General features: G+C 52.8%; 1 protein-coding gene across 2 annotated transcripts; it reads right to left on the bottom strand.

Annotated features, from left to right (window-relative positions):
- Positions 1-437: 437 nt before the first annotated feature.
- LOC119093725 (serine/threonine-protein kinase VRK1) lies at positions 438-21289 on the bottom strand (the record flags this gene model as incomplete). 2 transcript variants are annotated; one of them, XM_037216730.1, is given in 6 exon segments in its annotated part: positions 438-1806; positions 2138-2241; positions 2633-3013; positions 6843-6985; positions 20536-20851; positions 21191-21289. In XM_037216730.1, coding segments are annotated over 6 exon segments (1335 nt in total), but the record flags the coding sequence as incomplete, so codon positions are not given.
- Between the last annotated feature and the right edge of the window lie 242 nt (positions 21290-21531).

Genomic DNA, 21531 nt, shown 5'->3' with positions numbered 1-21531 from the left:
ATACACGCATGCCGCTAACAATTTTTGTTCGTTGTGGATGCGACGAGATATCGACATTCCGGCCTTTTTATGTCATATCAATCCTGGTCTGTTTGACATCCAGTTCTACATGATCGGCTCACTGGTCATGTATACTTGCCGCTAACAGATTTTTCCCTGTCAGCACGAAGATTCAGTAGATCCGGATCAGAAGCTCTGCAGCGTTACGCCCGCTACTAGTGGCCGTGCCGCACTGAAGTCTTGGCACCAGTGACGTCACTACAACGTAGGGCGGGAGAAAACCCCACTTACGACAAATAATACGCACAGCGTTCCGCTGCCTCGAATGCCTCTTCGCCTGCGCGCTGTGTCGTTAAATCGAGGACGTACTAGGGACGCGGCAGACTTACTCGCTAGATACCTGTACCCGTACCCAAGAGATGTTTTGGACGACTTCACTCATGTGACTGGAGATAAGAGCATATACGTGTTGCACTCGGTACTCAAAACATAACGACTGCTTCTTCAGTTGCCATGGGGTGTATTGTTGTAAAGCCTAATTATATGCAAATTTAATGAGGGACATGGTTTACGTGCAGCCCAGTTGTATGTCATTCAGCTGTTTGTACCGCAAGGCGTCCCGAGAATGGGATCCACATATTTTGTGCAGCGCATTGACGTGAAGTGCACCGGTCACAAAATTCTTCAAGACGGTCTCTCCTGTGTTCCGTCAAGCCAGCACCCTTTACCCAGTCTGTCCTTTCAGTCATCGACATGTCTGTTGAGACGGTCCTGCGAATATAGAGATACATTCATCCTGGCAATGTACCTGAAGGCTTCCATAGCCTTTCGTCCGTACGTGCCGAGCCGCGCCACTGTGCATGAAACAGTTTGCTCTACACGATTGACTTCCTTCGATAAACAATGAACGAGACCTGTTTTCGTTGATCGTGGGTTGGGTCAACCTTGCCGGCTCACCCACGAACCGATTCCAGAAAGTGACACTTCTGGACAGCATCCGAGGTATTTGCGCTGTTTGCTTACCGGAAATAACGTATTCTACTACAATTGTCGAAAGAATAAAACCTTCCGTGCAATTCCGTGAAGTTCACGTGTTAAGGTGCGCAGTAAAGTATATTGAAAAGTTCAGTTCCACGTGAAGAATTCCGCGACTGAAGTATCTTTTCCTCCGTGAAGCAGAAGCCACGCCACTACGTAGGGCGACAAGATGGCTGCACAGTGAGGCTCGCGCCCGATAGGCCATTCCCATTGGATGCCTTCGCTTCCTTCGTCGGGAGACATAGGGTATGGATGTTGCTCCTGACGCTTGCCGTGGAATGTTGCTTCGATATACATGAATGCGGTCACACTGCCAACTGAGGCGATTCGCGTAAAAGCTGTTGGAGCGGAATGCTCCAGAGGGAGCGGATCATAAGCATGAGCGACGAAACCTATTACCCTTCCTAGTCCAATCCCTCCGGCGTGGCACGGTGCTGCACCTCGGCCCAACTCTTCGCCGGCGGAGTCCGGAGTCGTCACCACAGTTCTGGAGACCGGCTGACGCGGAGCCGGCCACTGCGACGGCGCGCCGGAGCGCTCGGGGGCGTGTAGAACATTTGCTCGTCGCAGTCTGCTGGCGGCGGCGAGTGGGCCGCCGTCGCCACGCCGGTCTCGGACGAGGACAAGCGGGCCTGGCGGGCGGCGGCTCGCGCGGCGCGACCCTGCGCCATCGCCGCTGTCGCAGTGTCAGGCTCGTCGCTGTCCTCCGGCCGTGATGAAGCGGCGCCGACGGCCGCCTGGACACCCCGGCCGCGGCCGCGCGGCAACCTGTGGGCAACCAAAGAATCCATATCTCCGGGGTCGGTGCTCCCCCGGTGCAAAGTCAGCAACGGCTCGACAACGGGTAAAAAACCGTGGCCCGCTGCGTGGCGTCCCGGGGCGACAGTCAGTTCGCACGGCGAAACATCATCACGCCAAGAGTGATAACCTATCTTCAATGAGTTCACCAACGTGCAAACGGGACGCCATAAGACTAGCACACCAGTGAAACCCACGGTCAAGTGAACAAACGGCGACCCATTTGATACCACAGCCTAAGTGTTTTGTCACACTCCGATCCCCGTTCCCCTGTGTATGTCTGCTGCGGACGTGTACCCACTTGGTGTGTTTCTTCTGAGCCCGCTGGTCCAGCACGGCCCGCATGGACGGTGTCAAGTTGTCGTAGCCGACACCGTTAGCGTTGCGCGACTTGACCGCGGCACTCTGGGTCGAGGGTCACACGTGTCAGACGGTCGCCGATCACAGAGCCCCGCCAGAAGCCAGGACAGCCGGCGCACATGACATACAGCGGTGAACATGTACGGCAGCCGCGCACGTCGGACAAACGGTGCAGCGTGACGGCTGCGCTGTGATTCGCACAGCATGAATGCCAGCGTGTGAGTTGGGCACACGGACCGCCGGGCAATTATCGGCAGCAATGGGGGCGAGGCGCAGCGGATGGGCGACACCAACTAGCCCAAAAGAGGAAGGACGCGGCACTGTCATGACGTGCCCCGGCCGGCGGGCCAGTCACCAGCGGCGACTGGCCTGCTGACCCGACAGCCCGGTCACGGTGTCAAAGGTCCCATTAGGTCTCCGCCGCTCTGTTGCTCACCGAGCGGGTGGCGCGGGCCCTCGTCCCGACGCTCTCACCCTCGCTGTCCTCACTGTCGACGAACGGCCGGTTCCGGCAGGACCTGTGACTCACTGCTTGTCTGCGCTTGGTAGCAGCGGACGGCAGCCTTCGGCCTCCCTTGCCGGCCGCCGCCCGCGCCCGAACGTCCGTCGCGTAGTTATCGACGGAAGCGGCCGGCTGCTGTTCATCCTCACTGCTCTGACCGGAGGTGACGTCGACGGGCCGGCCGCGAGCCCGCTGCTTGGGAGCTGCTCGCCGGCGACTGTGAGGCAGCGGAGACGAATCCTGCACCGGCTGGAGGGGGGAGCGGTTACGGCGGTTGGCCGACCGGGCTCTCCCCCGCGCAGGCGCGTCCGACTCCTGCAACAGACCACCACCGGTCGGCCCGGTCACAGGCCACACGACACGGCCCACTGCCGGCATGGCTCCCGCCGGCCCGATTAACAACCAAGCTGTGGCGGTCATGGGCGTACTTCGTACCTCCCCTCCCCCCGCCAGCCACTTGAACACGGAAAAATCGTCGTTGTAGTTTTCAATGAAAAACGCCCCGTGTTCGCGAAATCATCCCTTTTGTACCTTGTTAACAATGTCACGACGTTAGCCGTACCTAAGGGCTTGTCGTATGGCTGCGTCCCGAATCGATAGATGGTTTACAGCATATCTGTTCACTCAAAACTCAAACTAGGCCACCAGGCAATGCCAATGCAATGAGTGTTTAGGGACAATTTTCTTAAAAATGACGAACAGGTTTGCGCATTTATCGATCCGTAAAGTATGTGAAGTTCACCAGATTGGTTAAGGGCAACTAAATCGAACATGGTTACTCAAAGGGTAAAGGCTTCACGAAAATCGTAAGGTGTTCAGTGCAGCTGCGATGAACATTGCACATACGTAAGGGCGGTGCTAATGGTCTTATTGCCCGTTAAATAACAGGAAGAGCGTTCTTGAAATTTCGGCTACAAGCCTTGCAGAAACAGGTGAAGGTTTCTTGAAAATCAACCGAACAATTGTGGAGCAAGCGACAGTCAGCACGCCTGACGACGTAAGGTCATTTTCTGGCCCTAGACCTATGTCAAACTCGCCAAATCCAAGCCGAGCTAAGAACTCGTTCGCGCTGAATTGAGCGAAGGTTTCATGAAAATCCACCGATTGAGTAGTTTCGGAGCATAGGACCGTCAGCAGGATTGACAATAACGCTTATGTCATTTGGTGACCCGTGACCTACACTGGGATCACCAAACCGGAAAAAATAAGTAGCTGGACCCTGCTGAAGCGAATGGCGAGTTTCGTAACCACCGGCAGGGTAGTTTCAGACCATGATACTAGCAAGTCTAAAATCATCCTGTGAGTCCTATAATGACCCGTCACCTACGAACAAGGTCACAAGATTGTATAAGGATCAGTAAATCGACCACTCTGAATCGAATGATAACTGTCGTTTAAATCGGGTTCACAGCTTGGGAGCAATGACTGATCGCAGCATGTGCTTTTCCATCGCGTTTCAGGAACTTTACGCACATTACACGTACACACCTTGCACCTTTTGTAAGGTTGCGGACGATTAAGTTGTCCTTTAACGCCTGGTTCTTCGGCGACATGAGTTCAAAGTTCTTACGCTGGGCTAACAAGTGTCATATAACTGGTTTAACGACTTTACAGTGCCAAGCAATGACCACGTTACCTGCATCTAATATTTTCGGCTGCGCTCATTCTCAAGATTGAGAAGGGTTCAGAAGGCTTAAGTGAAACGCTACGCTTGAAAAGAATCATATATGTAAGAGAAACAAAGCGCAGCATTTGTGGCCCGTTTAATGAACATCTTGGAGACGCACATTTAAGCAGAACATAATCATTATTAAAAAAACATATGGTAGATCGACATGCAACAATGGAGCATATCGCAATAGATGCTGGTTTTATAACTTGATCTGAGCTTTGTCATAACAATTTTGGCAACACTTAAAGACAATACGCTCACCTCAAGACCTCAGCACCGGCAGGCTATAAGGCAACTCCGGCCCACGCTTAACGCACAAACTTCATCATGAGACCCGACTTCAGCAATTTGGGGGAGGGGTTATGCACGCTGCTGGGGTTCAGGTGACACCCGTGGTGCCTGATGATCACGGTGAGCAATTTTCTAATTCGATACTCGATGTGGGTTATTGTACGCTTCCGGCTTAGTCGTGTATTTATGCAGCCTTTAACATAGAACGGTATATGAAGTGTTGGGGCTTGAATAAGTTATCATTTCTGACGTATTTTAAAGGTACTGTCTAAACAGCCTTGGGACATTTTCTGGATTAACGTGTCTCATTAAAAGCGTAATATTTCGCTCAACCTTTCTGGGCTCTATCATTCTTAGGCCCAGGTCCCTGTCCTCCCCGCAGAGGCCGCAGGGCCCTTGTCCCAATGACGTGAACACCTGCCCTATCAGACGGCTCGTCCGCATCTCGTGGCAGTTCCCAAGTCAATGTCACGGACAAACGGTGTCGCCAAGGGACCACGTGACGTGGCCGTCAAATCGCCGGAGAACCGTACCTGATATACAGGGCCTTGCCTCTTCAAATTGAGGACAATTTGAAATACTGAGCACCGTCAACAGAATCGTTGTTTAGTACTATAACGCCGCTTGACTAGTACCTCCTGGTGCATTGAAGGTCATTAACTCAGCATCGGAACTTTGGACTCACAATGTTTTTTCCAAGGTCATGACGCTGAAAAAGGAGAAAACCAGCGCGGCACGCCGAGCTGGTTTTTTTTTTTTGCTTTTGGTTGTTTTTAGTTCTTGTAAGTGTATCTCCTATAGGTTTGGAGCATGACATTGTTATGGGTTCCGACTCTGTGATCTGGCCACATAAATACTTAATTGGCATATCTAGTAGCTAAACCATTCCAGTAATCTCACGTTGAAAACGCACACACATAACTCACTATGTTGGATCGATTGGCGTATAGTTCATGACCACCGGTGCTGTGGTTGAGCATGGGCACGTCAGCAATTGTGGTCCGCAACATAGACGCTTCCAGGATACCAAAGCGTAAGCGGGTGCCGTAAGTTAGCTCGACGTCAAAGAATGGAAGTCTCATCGCATCCTCGTTGAAAGGATTGTCATATGTCAGTAACTAAAATCGATATATTGTCAAAAGTACATGGATTCTGTCGAAACCTACACTGGCTGTTTGAAAAACATCCACAATATTCAATGCATCGTATCAGACAAACGTTCGTCGTTCTATCAAATGGCTTGTGCACGACTCATGTCAACGAAATTGGGCGAGGGTGAAGTTGGTCGTAGCGATCCTTCTCTTGTCCCTCGGGCTATGACTGCCTCCCATCATGACTCAATACCGCCTCCCAACATCAGTCAAGACTGCCTCCCAACATGACTCAATACTGCCTCTCACCATGACTCAAGACTTCCTCTTATTATAATTCAAGACCGCCTCGCGACATGACTCCAGACCGCCTCCCACCATGACTCAAGACTGCCTCCCACTGTAGCTCAAAACCACCTCCCACCATGACTCAAGACTGTCTTCCACCATGACAAGAGGTGAAGTAGAGCATCTAGGGATTCCTTTTCCAGTCACCTAGCTCTGCTGAAAACAAACCGAAGCTGCCAGAGCAGAGCGTTAACGCTACTGTACATGAAATAGCCTACCTGGGCAAATACCACCATCGGAACGTGGGCCGCTTTTAATGCTTAAAAAGTGAGTGCATAAAGCTATTGCTCAACGCTTCAGCACAGACCACGAGACGTCGTCATCAGGACAAAAACGTATGGTATGTTCATTGCACCACACAATACCATTACGGGATGCCATATTCATATGACATCTAAAAACTGTTTTTCTTTATTCATACACTACAAATACTTAGTCCTGAAATTTCAATTACTATGCTGGAGTAAACGGCGTCAGTGCCAGTTTTCTTGTAGGGAAAACAGAAGACCCAATTTGGGCAGGGTCCATATCCGGACGTGCGATCGGGGGGCACCCGCCACCAGTAGCCTGCGACCTTGGCCTCCCCGCCCCGTGCTCCACAGCAGTACCCGTCCAGCCACGCGCCGGCGCGCGCCGCGATGCGCCAGAGCGCCGCCCCCGCCGAGTGCTCCACAGCAGTACCCGTCCAGCCACGCGCCGGCGCGCGCCGCGATGCGCCAGAGCGCCGGCCCCCGCCGCTCACCTCCCCCGGAGAGAAGCGAAGCCGGGCTGGCGGGGAGCCGAGCGCGTGCAGTCCGCTCCGCAGCGCGGCCCGTAGGCCGTCGTAGTCGGGCGTGGCATCAAACGGCATCGCTGCAACCAGCTCCAGGTACCGCTGGATCGCCTCTGTTGGAAGCGGCAGGTGCCGGAGATCAATACTTACACGGCATACCGCCAGATGCAGTACAGCACCCAGCAAAGCATACCGCCAGATGCAGTACAGCACCCAGCAAAGCATACCGCCAGATGCGGTACAGCACCCAGCACAGCATACCATCGCACACCATAGACATGCGGCAATACGATCGGACGCCAGATGGATGCGGCCAATGGCATGACACTGCCTTTTAGCTTTCCACGCCATTTTTTGCACACCTATTCACTTAGAACAATTGGCTCCAGCACACTCAGCAAACCCACGCCAAGACAAATCGTCAAAGATTTAGACCTGCCAGGCATCTAAGCAATTTGTTTTTTCTACATATTTCATAAAAAGAGGTGCCCCGAACCAATGAAGCATTTAATTCCCATGGATCCACATCACAACGGCCTCAGAAAGTAATAGATAGTAAAAATGAAACCCCACTGGTCAGGAAATTTTTTTAGGATCTTGGTAATCGGCACTGCAAAATTATTCTGGCGGCCCCGTGCGGTATTATACGGCCAAACTCAGCGTATAAAAAGCATTGTTTGAGCGACCGTCCGTCTATCTATCGTATGGTGTATAATACAACGCCGGATTCCCTAAACACTGGGCCTACCGAGCGCAAGCTGTAGTTACCAACTTTTCTTGGAAACCGACGATTCACGGACGACTGTCGTCGTTGCATGTAACTTAAATGTGTGTTTTACATTGGCTACAGAGATCACGAAGCGCCCCATACAGCTTGCGCAAAACGACGGACTTTTTGCCAGAGTTTTGCCGAAATTGGGCCCAGAGCGGTGCAGTCCATCCGTGTTTTTAACATAATTGTGTTCGTTCAAGTTTGATTGTTTTGTATTGTTCACGACTTTGTCATTCGTGGTCAGCGTTTTTGACGCGACTACTACAACAAAGCACCAAAGCAAAGGAAAGCACATGGTCACTGTATGTACTTTCCTGACTTGTTTCCACATGACTCCTGTTCCCCAAAGTCAAGGAGTCTCAGGAGAGTGCAAGGGAATCCATTTGCCCTACGAAGAAGAGACAAATGAAGCAAAGAACCATACATAGAGGCAGGCATGAAACGAAGCACATATCGTCATTTAAAAAAGAAACAAACATTAAGTATAGACCCCTACAGCCAACAAAGTACGTATCGCCTCTGACGCTAAGGGTGTCCAATCCGGGGATAATTGGAATCCCTTACAACACGTCTTCTTCAGTATCGCCGGGGAGAGAATACACCCGGCATGACCTCACACTCCATTAAACATCTTGTTCGTTATTGGTGTCCTCGGTTGCGCCGACCGCAGCGGTCATTTCACGTCCATAGCGAGGGCTTTACCCAACTAATAAACTGTGTAAATAGCCCCGCAGTTGATGGTGTTAACGAAACAGACACCTGTTAGGATTTCGCGAAGCGCGAGTTGTCTCCTAGTTTGTAACAGAGCGTCAGGATGAGTCATGCTCTCCAAAGTGACGTCGGCGTTCCTCCACGAGATGCGGACGCGATATAATCACATGGCGAACGCTGAGATCAATACCACATCGATGACAGACAGGCTTATCGGCTCACTCCAACAGATAGCCGTGGGTCGCATACGTGTGGCATACGCGGTCAGCAGAGGACCACCCCTTCCCGCTTCACTTTGCGACAAGGTAAGTACTGACCCAGCTGGGGTTTTATTGCTCGGAGCTTATCAACATCTGTACCGTCCTAACAACGCTGCAACTTGTTGTGCACCAAAGGATTTTATTGCAGGGTTGAAGTCTAGCAGGGGTGGAGAACACACACATGGAGCCAGCGCTGCTCGCCCGGCGGCCGCGTCAGCCAACTCGTTACCCGCGATCCCAACGTGACTGGGATGCTCAACAGGACGCGAAAAAACTGCGTTCATGCCGGATGCGATAGGAAATGTCGCACCTCAAGCGCATAACCCATACAGACCATTTTCCTCGCCGCTGACAGGGGCGGCTCGTGTGATTCTGCCATGAGGTTTACGATGAGTGATATGCGGAACGCCCCTGTGATAGCACGCGGAGCGGTGTGGTGGACGGTGTCAAGGATGCGTTTGGTAGATTCACACGCGCTGCGATCAATAAAACGGGCGTGGTCCAGCTTAGAGCGTATAATTGTGCGGTACAATAGCAAAACCGTGCTTTGATCTCCTCCATTACATAAGCGCGCAACACATTTCAGTATGCTCAAAGAATTCAAACAGCGTCTCCGTAGCGTCTTAAGATGAACGTTATACGTTAGCTGGCAGGATGGTTCCTAGCCACAGACTTAGTTGGCATGCGTTGGCTATACGGAAGAATACCGGCCACCGCATCGCCAACTACGATAACAATGCAACTACGGTCTTGTTATTTGAAAGCCTGAACCAGTTTATGGTATCCCAGTTCTCAACACGGTCCACAGCCAGCTGGAGATGCCGATCCATCGATGGCGCTCTTGCTGCGCTTGTCCAAATGGTAAAATCATTAACAAAAAAGTTGCCATCCGCAGACTACGGCAACCCAGCCCCGATATTGTTAATCATAACGGCGAACATTGGTACGCTCAGGACACCACCTTGGGGCACACCGTTAACTTGATGGTACGTCTCAGAAAGCACATCCCAACACGGGCGCGGAAACAACAGTCGACTTAAAACTTTTGAAGAGAAGTGCCCAGACAGCCCCCTATACCATACCTATATAGCTTTAAAAGAATGGCATGACACCATGTGACGACAAAGACGCCCTCTTTGTCAAAAAGCCATCTTTCTATCTTCCCTATCAGCTTAGAAAACGATGATGTGAGAGAAACGGATCTATATGTAAAGGATCCCACCCACTCCTAACCGGTTTTCAAAGGGGACGACATAAGCTGATGATGATGATGATTTGGGCTTTGGGGCGCACCGACTACGTTGGTCATATGGCGCCCATAACCTACTTTTTATCTAACAGTTGCTTGAAAAAGCGGGGAGATGAGGTTTGGTTCGATATATGACATGAAAGTGTACGTCTTCAAGATAACTAAAAATGCGACCGTCATGCACTGAGCTGGAATCGTCTCCCAACATACCACAGAGCGTTGGACGCAAGAATCCAGATCCAAAATGGCGCATACGTTCCAAGGCGAGGTGGGCACAATCTATCAAGACATGTCGTACGGTGTAACGATCCCCGCAGCGAGGACACCGCGGTTGGTCTTCCCCGCATAACAGGTATCGGTGAGTTGCGTATGTGTGGCCTATTCTCAGCCGGCATAGCGTCACTTCCTCCCGCCTCATCCTACGAGAGCTGGACGCCCATGGTCCCAACCGGGGCTTTATCTCTCTCAGTTTATTGGCACCATGCACATCCCAATTCGCTTGCCACTGCTTCAACATAAAGGCAGATACTACTGCATACAGGTCGTTAGCGGGGGCTGTCATAGTAAGGATTTCAGATGCGTGTGTGGCACGCCTTGCTGCGGCATCAGCTACTTCATTATCCGATATGCCAACGTGGCTCGGTATCCAGCAGAATACCACCTGCTTCCCGGATCGCGACAGTGTGGTAAGAAGAGTTAAAATGTTCTGAACGATGAAATGTGATGAATCTAAATCTTGCAGTGTCATCAGGCTACTAGGAGAGTCCGGTAAAACTAAATGTTGGTCGTCACTGTCAACTTCAATGAAATGGAGTGCATTAAGAATGGCTATTAGCTCGGATGTGAAGACCGATGCGTGACCATGCAAAGCAAAAGATCGTGTAACAGGACCTTGGACAAAAGCACATCCAACACCGGCATCCGCTTTCGAACCGTCCGTGTAGGTCTTCTTGTGATCCGGGTACGACACGATCAGCTCCAAAGATCTCAGCCGAAACTCATCCGGAGACGCCCGCCCCTTCGCGAAATGGGAAAGTGAGACATCCACCGCTGGTGGATACAGCCTCCAAGGAGGGGTCTCAGGAATTTCCCAACGGATCACATGCCGTGTGCGAATATCACATTCTTGTAAAAGTACGAACATCCTCACACAGAAAGGTGCGATCCGATGTACTGTCCCAGTCAGAAACATGCGTAGTGTGCGGCGGGAGAAGACCCACTTGTATATTGGGTGATCGGGAAACTGTGCCAACTTACAGGCGTATCTCACGCCTAATATTTGTATCCTAGTGGACAAAGGGGGCTCGTGGGCCTCAACAAGGAGGCTCGCTGTCGGAGAGGTCCTGAACGCGCCTGTTGCGATACGTAAGGCAGTATGATGTACGGTATCCAATGAGCGCTTTGCTGACTCACAAGCGCCGTCATAAACAAAGGAAGCATAGTCCAGCTTCGATCTGATGAGAGCGATAGAAGAGCAAGAGCGTTTTCCTGTCCGCACCTATGACGCGTGAGCAATGCACTTGAAGCTGCTCGCCAAGAAACTATAAATTCACCTCTGGCCCAAAGCGAATTAAAAACCACTGATCGAACGCGAAGCACGCGAGACGGCAGATGTTTGAGCATATCGCTGTGCACAGTAACAGGACCTTCTCACATGCTGCAAAATCTGGCCGTTGCCGATTCCAACTCGACCAGGGCGAATGAGTCATTATATGAACGTCATTCACTCGGAAAAGTCTACTGCAAATTGCTCACATCGCGTTCTACGCCGCACACATCGTGGATTTGTGTCACCACCTACACTGCAGTGGGCAATCTCGTTCGCAACATCCAACGGGCGCGTCACAACCTGAACGTTCAAGCATAGCACCGGAAGAGGCATAGGTAAAAACTTCCTCAGAACACGCTTGATTCGATCCCAAATCTGCGATGTTGGTTTAGCATAAAACGGTTAAGTGTGGTTTAACGTGTAAACGGTTTTAGCGTGCTCACGTAAGCGCCCCAGGAAGCACGCTGTGCTTCCCTTACCGTGCCATGAGCAAAAGCTGTCGCCTCCTTAAAGGCTTTTAGGTTGGCCACGTTACTCATAGCGCCAAAAGCTCGAAACGCACGTTGATGATGATGATGATTTGGGGATTTAGGGCGCATCGACTGCTAAAGGTCATGCAGCGCCCATAACTATCGATTCATGCAGAGCCGTCAATCAGAGAAATGCATCAATCAGGTCACCCTATAGAGCCATGATGATCGGCCCTAGCATCATGATGAGAAGATTACAGGAAAATCTATAGCGCGAAGGAACTGGAGCACTTTACCAAACCCGACGATGTTCGAAGAATCTCCTAAAAAGTCGCGTAGCGTGCGACTCTGGACGTGGCGTCCGAAAAACTGCGCTCTCGTTGCAGTAAGGTGGCGGCAAGCGACCAGTACGTGATGCACGGTCAGTGGATCAGAGCATCGACCGCAGCATGGTCTGTCGCCAGCCAACAGCAGGTGACGGTGCGTAGCATATGTGTGACCTATGCGTAACCGGCAAAGAGCAACTTCTTCCACCCTATTGTCCCGAAAGCACGACTGCCATAATCCAATGCGGGGTTTCACCGACTGCAGCTTGTTGGCGCTCAGCGAGTTCCAGTAGAACTGCCATCGCTTCTGCATAAACAGCGACACTGCGGGGTACATGTCTTGAGCAGGTAGTGGTGTTATAGGAATTCTAGTCCCTGTCGTAGCGCGCTTTGCTGCCGCGTCAGCAAGATCATTTCCGCATATCCCCACGTGACTTGGGATCCAGCACAGAACGACCGTTTTTCCTGCTCGATCCAGTGGGCTAAGACGAGATTGAATGTCCTGAACAAGTGGATTCGACGGGGAGAAGCCGCTAACAGCCAGCAGGCTGCTCAAGGAGTCGGAAAGAATTAAATGCAGATTGCTATCGTCCACTTCAATAAAACAGAGAGCTTTGCTAATGGCTATAAGCTCGGAAGTGTAGACCGACGCGTGTGAAGGCAGTGTGAATGACCGTGTGGTCGATCCGCACACAAAAGCGCACCCTACACCTGCATCCGTCTTCGAACCATCTGTATAAGTCATCTTGTACCCGTCAAAGGAGGCCATGTGCTCTAAAGCTGCGCCTTTGAGTTCCGCCATGAGGACATGTTGCTTTTGCATATTTGATAGAGAGACATCCACTCTTGGCGATGCTAGCTCCCAAGGAGCAGTCTCCATGGGTTTAGGTCTGATGACACGCCGTAGGTTCAGGCCGCTCGCATCTAAAAGCTCTCTCATTCGTACACAGAAGGGAGAAGTTTTAGGTGACCGTTGACGTAGGAAAAGCCTTCGTAAGCTACGCGAAAACACTGCTTTGTAGGTGGGATGATCTGGGAACTGCGCCAGCTTGCACGTGTAGCGCAGTCCCAGCATCTGCCTTCGCAATGTTAGTGGGGGCTCGTGAGCCTCCACCAGAAGACTGTCTATGGGCGATGTCCGAAAAGCCCCTGTGGCGATACGGAGTGCGGCGTGATGCACCGTGTTCAGAGTACGTTTGATCAGGTCTGATGAGCTGTCGTAGATAAAACAGCCGTAGTCAAGTTTTGAACGAATCAGGGAGCGGTATAGGAGTAAGAGTGTCCTCCTATCAGCACCGCATGACGTACGTCCCACGCACCTTAGGATGTTAAGAGATTTTAAACATTTGTCGCGGAGATTTCTGATGTGCTCACGGTATGTTAGGCGTCGGTCAAAGCGTATACCGAGAAATTTCGCGGTATTCTCATTGGCGACGCGTTCCCCATACAGCCTGATTTCCATATCAGGACAGTGACGGCGACGACGACAGAAATGAACTGCAGTTGTCTTCGATGTAGAAAACCGGAAACCGTTGAGCACACTCCACTTCTCCAGACGTGTGACAGCCAGCTGCAGCTGTCGCTCCATCGTGCGAGTGGTCGATGAGCTACACCAAATAGCAAAGTCGTCTACAAACAGAGAACGGCTGATCCCATGTGGAAGCGTGTCCCCTATGTCGTTTATCATCACTGCGAAAAGAATGACAGTTAATACGCTGCCCTGAGGCACACCACTGTCCTGTGGATACCTGTCGGATTGATAAGAACCAACACGCACCCGAAAGAATCTGTCAGTCAGAAAGTTTTGTAAAAACTTTCCCATGTGACCACGGATGCCACAATCGAGTAACTTCATCATAATTCCATGTCTCCATGTGGTGTCATAAGCTTTTTCTATGTCAAAGAAGATGGCGCCGGTATGACGCTTGCTACTAAATCCGGCTCGCACTGCGGTATCAAGAGTTAAGATGTGGTCAATCGTGCTCCTGTTCTTACGGAATCCGCACTGAGCATTCGTGAAAAAGTTCTGGCGTTCTAAAGTCCACGAGAGCCGCACATTCACCATTCTTTCCATGAGCTTACAAAGCGAAGATGTGAGGGCGATCGGGCGGTAGTCAAGAGCGTTCGTCCCACTTTTCCCGGGCTTTAAAATAGGCACTACTATTGCCTCTCGCCAGATTGGCGGGAAGTTACCTGACACCCATATGCAGTTGAAAACTGCCAGCAACGCTCGTAGTACACGGGGAGGAAAATGCCGTATCATATCATTGTGGATGAGGTCGGGCCCCTCCGCTACACTACGCAGCGAGCGAATGGCCGCTTGAAGCTCCATCATAGTGAAATGTTTGTTGTACGTCAGGACGTCATCTGTACAAAAATTAACCTGCGAAGTTTCACATCGTGCCCTGTGCCGCAAAAACCGCGGATCGCAGGTGCCATTTCGGCAACGGTCTGACAGGGCTTCCCCAATGGCTTCTGCCACATCACTTGGGTGGGTGATGTCTTGACTTCCCACTCGCAGTACGGGAAGGGAAACTGCTGGATGCAGTCCAGCGATTCGCTTAATGCGGCCCCATACCTGTGACGTCGGCGTGTGGCGATTTAGTAAATTGACGTAGCTGCGCCATGATGCACGTTTCGCCTCTCGTATAGTGTGGCGTGCGGCCGCGCGTGCTTGCCTGAAAGCCAAGAGGTTTAATGTGCTGCTGTGCCGGTCAAAAGCCCTAAAAGCTCTCCGACGTGCACTAATAGCGTCGCGACACTCGTCGCTCCACCAAGGTACAGGGGTACGACGAGGGCATCCGGAGGTGCGCGGAATGCATCCTTTCGCCGCATCCAACACGAGAGACGTAAATTCCTCCGTAGTCGGAGTTGCAGAGTCGAAATCGTTGGAAAACGTTTCGTCCAGGCGAGTCTCAAATCCCCTCCAGTCCGCCTTCTTGAAATTCCAACGCTGAGGTCGAGTACCAAGAACAGTACCACCACGGTACCGAACCCAGACCGGAAAGTGGTCACTTCCAAGGGGGTCCTCTGAAGCATCCCAGGTGAAGTGTGGTACCAACTGCGGACTACAAATGCTCAGGTCTAGCACCGACGATTGTCCGGATGGCAATGTAAAATGCGTTCTTGATCCTGTATTTAAAACGCACAGACCTTCGTCACGCACGAGAGCCTCACATAGCCTCCCGCGAGTGTTCGTGGAAGCACACCCCCACACAGTGTGATGTGCATTAAAATCGCCTAAAACGAGTAGAGGGGGAGGGAGTTGAGAGACTAACTCTCGTAGTCCTCCAGATGGAAATGAAACCCCAGGTGGCAAGTAGAGAGAGCAGACAGTTATGGTGCGGCGGTTGAAATTCACCGTTGCTGCGACAGCCTGCAAGTCTGTTCTCAACACCAGACGCCGCGTAGGTACGCTTTGGTGTACAGCCAAAAGAACGCCACCGTAAGCAACGGTATCTGTTGGCATGTCAGTGCGGAAGGTAGTGTACCCTTTCAGGCTGAAGGCCGCATCAGGCGCCAACTTGGTCTCCTGGAGACAAACGGCTACCGGGCAGTGCGCGCTTAAAACTGTCTGCAAGTCCTGGGTGCTTGACCTTACACCTCTACAGTTCCACTGTAAAACTGACTGAATGAGGAGGCTTTAAAAGCACTGTAAGGTTTTAAAAGAACTCAGCAGCGCTAGAGCCTGGCCCATGGTTGTGGGTTTTGTCGTCAGAACCCGAAGAGATCGGGCGGATCCTGAGTCGGATCCGGGGACTACCGCCATCTGTTGGCGAAATCGGCCCCGGCGGTCCACGCTTTTCCGGACGCCCCGTCCTAAACTGAGCCGGCGCCGGCGACGCCGTGGTCCTAGGCGGCGGTGGTGGTGGAGCACCCATAGACGGGTCTCTCCGCGAGTCGGAGGGGCCTGAGGGAGCTTCCACACGCTTTCGGGGAGGTGGGACTACCTCCCCCGTGGGAGCAGGCCCGGGGCCCGCACCCGACAGCCGACTGGCTGCCTTTGCCCTCTCCTGCTCCTGAAGGCGTGCACGCTTTGCCTCGCGCGCCCGTCTCTCCGCCTCTTGGCGCTCAAGGTTGTCCAGTTTCCGACCCATCGTCTCACTCAGGGTTGTAGGACGTGATGCTCCTGGGGAGGACGGTTGTGAAGCCGGTGATCGCGCGCTTACTGGCGAAGACCGAGAGGTTCGGCCCCGGCGGGCCACGGTCCACTCATTGCTTTCGGCTGGTGTGGGGTGGGGCGGCGAGGGTAACAACTGGCGCGCTGGCCTGTGCCTCAGAGGGGGCACAAGGTGCCAACGAGACGGGGGACGACAGTGTTGCCGATGCTGTGGCGTGCACCTGAGACGCCGGTACAACCGACAGCCCGAACGATGTAAGCAGTTTAATGAACTGCGATCCAGTCATCTGGTCTAAGGAGACCTCAGGTGGGACATGGACCTTGGCCGCCGTGGCATATGATGTCTTAGGGTGGCTCAGTTCATATAAGTCCCTTGCTTCCCGAAATGAGATGTTCTTCGTGGTTTTTAGTGCGATGATCTCCTTCTCTCTGGCGTACGCCGGGCATGCGCGATCAAAAGTGGAGTGAGGTTTCTGGTTTTTCCCACAGTTCACACACCATGGGTTCGCTGCAGTGCACTGATCGCTCGGGTGCTCCGGAGAAGCACACTTGCCACATGCTGGCTGGTTGCGGCAGAAATCTCTCGTATGTCCAAACATTTGGCACTTAAAACATCTCATGGGGTTCGGAATAAAAAGGCGCACCTTTACCTTCACATAGCCTACCCTTACTTCAGATGGTATGTCAGGACGATTAAAAGTCAGCACAATGTTGTTCGTGGGGACCAGCTCCGCACCTCTGCGCACCTTGATGCGGCGAGCATCCGTTACCCCGAGCTCAGCGAGACCATCGATTATCTCCTCATCACTGACATCTCTCAGGTCAAAACAGTTCATGATACCCTTTGACGAGTTCTTTGTCCTATGGACCTCCACAGCCATCGCCACTGACACATCCTTTTTCCCCTCCGCATCCCGTACACAGTACACAAACCTTTCCGAGGTCCTGGCCCGTTTGGCCTCCTCTCCGTTCTGGAACTCAACCTCGATCCCGCCGTCCTTGAGCTTATCGCATCGGAGCACCTTTCCAAACCGATCACACCCATTTCGCCTTTGAAAGGGCGAAAGGGACGACAACGGCTTCTCGGCGCTGTTACCGCGCCCGCACGGCGCTCCGACACTCCTCCGTCCACCACAGAACTGGGGTGTCATGGGGCGCCAGGATACATGGGGCGCATGGGATACAGTTGCTGGCACATTCTTAGTCTACGAGTACAATGCTCACTAAAGGTGACACCCTCTCGGTCAGGTAAAAACGATGTTTCAAGCCGAGTCACACGCTCGCACCAGTCCGCCTCCAGTGTTGCGGCCTAGCACTCAATATTCCCTTCTGTTAAACCGGATCCACGCAAAGAAGCGGTCACTTCCCAATGGGTCACCTCCGACACTCGACTCGAGGTGCTGAACGAGCTGGGAATTGGAGATTCACTGCGTCTAGATTAAAAGTGAAGCACCACGGATGAAATTCTTCCACATTCCCCCGCGGATTTCGTGACGTCACACCCCCGTGCAGTGTGATGAGCATTAGAACCTTTAGAATCAGAGCATTAAAACCATCACCTAGACGGAGAAATGGTAGAGTGAGTTCAGACAGCAAATTTTGGATGCGCACCGATGGCGAGGCGATACCTGGTGGAAGGTAAAGCGAACAAACAGTGATGTGATGGTGACTAAGATGGCGCCGCGTGGTCGCAGCGTGATGCGAGAGCCGCAAGTTAACCCTCCTCGCTGGCACGCTATGGTGAACTGCAAGCAGTGCACCGCCATGTGCAATATTCTACGTCAACGCGTCATTGCAAGAACCGCATATCCTTTTAAAGAGCAGAAATACTCAGGCGCTAGCCTTGTCTCTTGTAGCGCTACCACTGCAAGAAAAGCACTGCTGACAACAGCCCGGAGATCTAGGACATTCGCCCTTATTCCCCTTCAATTCCACAGTAAAACGCCTGTAAAAGGGTGTACTAAAAAGGTAAGATAGGGCGTGAAAACCTAAGCCGGGTCCGGCTCAACACGCGCCCGGTGGCCGGTTGGATACCCTTCGCTCGAGTGGGAGTAGGGGGGTTGATTTGCCCCCCCCCCCCCCCAGCTGAGATTTCAGGAACTAAGAAAGCTAGAGACACCAAATTTATCGAGTGTGTTAACCTGTACCTGAACTTACTTAGGTCAATGTTTAAAGTTCCTAGGCCGTGAACTTCGGGGCAAATAAGGTCAAACAATGTCAATCTCCAGGTTGGTCTGCAAAGTGCACCCCAGAACCTAGATACCTGTTCTGGGAAAAACGCTACATGATCATTTAAGGTCAGTGAACTTGTTTGACCTTTCAAAGGTCATGTTAATCAAAATCATACAAGACTGCTTTAAGTTTTGCATTTGAACAAGCGACAAAGATTATGCTAGGCAGTATGTTCCTTAAAACAAAATGTTGACCCGAGTCATTTTAGGGCAGTGACCTATTCTGATCTTTGAGAAGTGCATGGAAGATGTATAACGCGGTTCCTGTCATTAAAAATTCAAAATGAGCACCAGAAACTACCCTGTGCAACAAGCCCTAGAGCAGCAAAGCAGATTGGCTTTAACCTTGATCTGACCTTTAAAACTGACCTAAGGTCAATGGAATTCATTCATTCAATTGCGGCGTAGCCTAAAAAGTATCTCAGAGATGAATGGTCTCGTCCAACATTCCGTTGTTGCATCAGATTGAGCGATTCCCTGGGAACTGACTTCGCAGAATCCATGGTCTGACTTTGGCCTGCCGTACGTCAGTGGCCTCACAAGGTACATTTCAATGTGACAAAAATAAGTTTAATACAGAACGATCCGCCATTCAATTTTCTAAAACTACGCAAAATTTGGCGCGGCTGCACCGCGGCGTTCGGAAACCATTCTGGAAAAACCTTCGGGGGGTCACTTTGACCCTCTCGACCCGGGCGCGTGTTAATAGAACTCTGCTGCACCCGTTGCAAGACCAGACGTCTCAGACCGCAAGCCACGGCTGAACTCCGTAGGACCGTGCCCCACCTTGGCACGAGTTCTGGGGTCTCCTCCGTGGCATGGAGACGGTGGACTGGCTGGGGCACGCTTTACAACAGCACACCCAGTCCGAGTTGGCGGTGGGGGAGGGCCATCGGTGCGCCTTTACCAGGGGTCAAGGGACCGGTGGGGGCTCCCACCGGCCTTGTTGACGATGGAGTGCTGTTTCGGAGAAAGAACTCTTTGTCTGCCCCGGACACACAATTTGCCACCTTAGCACGTACCAGCTCGGCCAAGCGCGCACGCTTGACATCGCGGGGCGGCTCTCCGCTCCATGACGCTCTATCGTGGCGCCCTACTAAACATTAAAAGGGAGCCAAACCGTCTATACTGATGGCGGGGTTTGACGTTTGCAGCTGTCGCTGAAACCGCAGCCGAAGAAGTGCGTTCAGTCATTCGGTAGACAACAAGCACAACCACAGACGTCACTAGAGCACGTGTGTAGCGGCCCTGGCCAAGATTGGCTCCACCTCAACCCAGACGCGTCCGAGCAGGACAGGAGTTCGTTCCAGCGCAGCAATGTCGGCTACGGCCTGGGCATCAGGGCTCTCATCTGCACCCGTGGCGAGTCCGAGCGGTTACCACCTGCGCACCAGGGCTCTCACCTGGACCCGGGACGGGTCCGAGTGTTTGCCGCATGCGCATAAGGGCTCTCACCTGCACCCAGGATGGATCCGAGCGGGAAGCAGGTGCGCACCAGGGCTCTCACCTGCACCCAGGACGAGCCCGAGCGGGAAGCAGGTGCGCATCATGGCTCTCACCTGCGCCCGGGACGAGTCCGAGTGGGAAGCAGGTGCGCATCATGGCTCTCACCTGCGCCCGGGACGAGTCCGAGCGGGAAGCAGGTGCGCACCAGGGCTCTCACCTGCACCCAGGATGGATCCGAGCGGGAAGCAGGTGCGCATCATGGCTCTCACCTGCGCCCGGGACGAGTCCGAGCGGGAAGCAGGTGCGCACCAGGGCTCTCACCTGCACCCAGGATGGATCCGAGCGGGAAGCAGGTGCGCATCATGGCTCTCACCTGCGCCCGGGACGAGTCCGAGCGGGAAACAGGTGCGCATCAGGGCTCTCACCTGCGCCCGGGACGAGTCCGAGCGGGAAGCAGGTGCGCATCAGGGCTCTCACCTGCGCCCGGGACGAGTCCGAGCGGGAAGCAGGTGCGCATCAGGGCTCTCACCTGCGCCCGGGACGAGTCCGAGCGGGAAGCAGGTGCGCACCAGGGTGCTCACGTCGGCCATCGCCTCGCACTTGCTTCGGGCTACGGCGTTGGCTTGCCGCAGGTGGTCCTGCCAGGGCAGCCGGCCACACGCCCACTGCAGCAGGTTGTACCCGAGGATCTCGAGATCACCGCGTCGGGAGTGGGCGCCGATGTGCGCGTCACGACTGGTGAACTCGATCGTGCCGTTGTGCGCCTTGCGCGCGTCCCGCACGTTCGGCTTGTGGCGGCCGTCGTTGGCGTAGCGGCTGGCCATCCCGAAGTCGACCAGATACACCTGGCGAGCCGTCCGTCCGGTCACCTCCAGCGACGCGCACGCCGCCACACCGAGCCACGCTCATAGGCTGCGTTGCACGAACCTAGTTGACAGGCGCCTGATGCTGCATGCTTACGTTAACAGCCAGTCCATTGTGCTTATCGGCATATTATGCAGACTAAACACAGCCGAGCACAGGGGCAATATTCTGCGACCTACGTCATACGGCCAGGGCGCTTGGTGTATTGCTTTCCTGTAGTGTGTGCAAGCGCTGCAGCGCGTTTAGGTAAACAGACAAGAGTGTTTGTTTGGAAAACAAATAACTGAAATTGAGGAAAAGAAGAAGACTAGAAAAATTACCTGGTGTTGGTCCCCTTCATCCATTCCGAGCAGGAGGTTCTGCGCCTTGACGTCACCATGAATGTACTCCTGACTATGCACATATTCTAACACGTCAATCTGAAAGGACAAAAAGCCACACGATTAGTGAAGCGGGGTTTCAACCCAATTCCCTCGGGGAGAAAAGGCGGCAGATCCTACCCTGATCGTGATCCCGCAAAGTGAGTTTTGCTCACTGCTCCTAAGCAGTTCAACGCGGGCGCAACGGAAATTTGTGCTTTCCGTAGAATTCATACACACGGGTTAAACTCTTATCTGAAAAGCCGGTCGCGAAGAGAGGCGGTTTTGAGTCACTATTTGGA

Source organism: Pollicipes pollicipes, unplaced genomic scaffold (assembly GCF_011947565.3).
Source record: "Pollicipes pollicipes isolate AB1234 unplaced genomic scaffold, Ppol_2.1 Scaffold_4002;HRSCAF=4701_pilon_pilon_pilon, whole genome shotgun sequence".
Lineage (NCBI taxonomy): Eukaryota > Metazoa > Arthropoda > Thecostraca > Pollicipedomorpha > Pollicipedidae > Pollicipes > Pollicipes pollicipes.
Note: the sequence above shows the minus strand (reverse complement) of the source record. Positions and strands in the feature narration are given on the sequence as shown.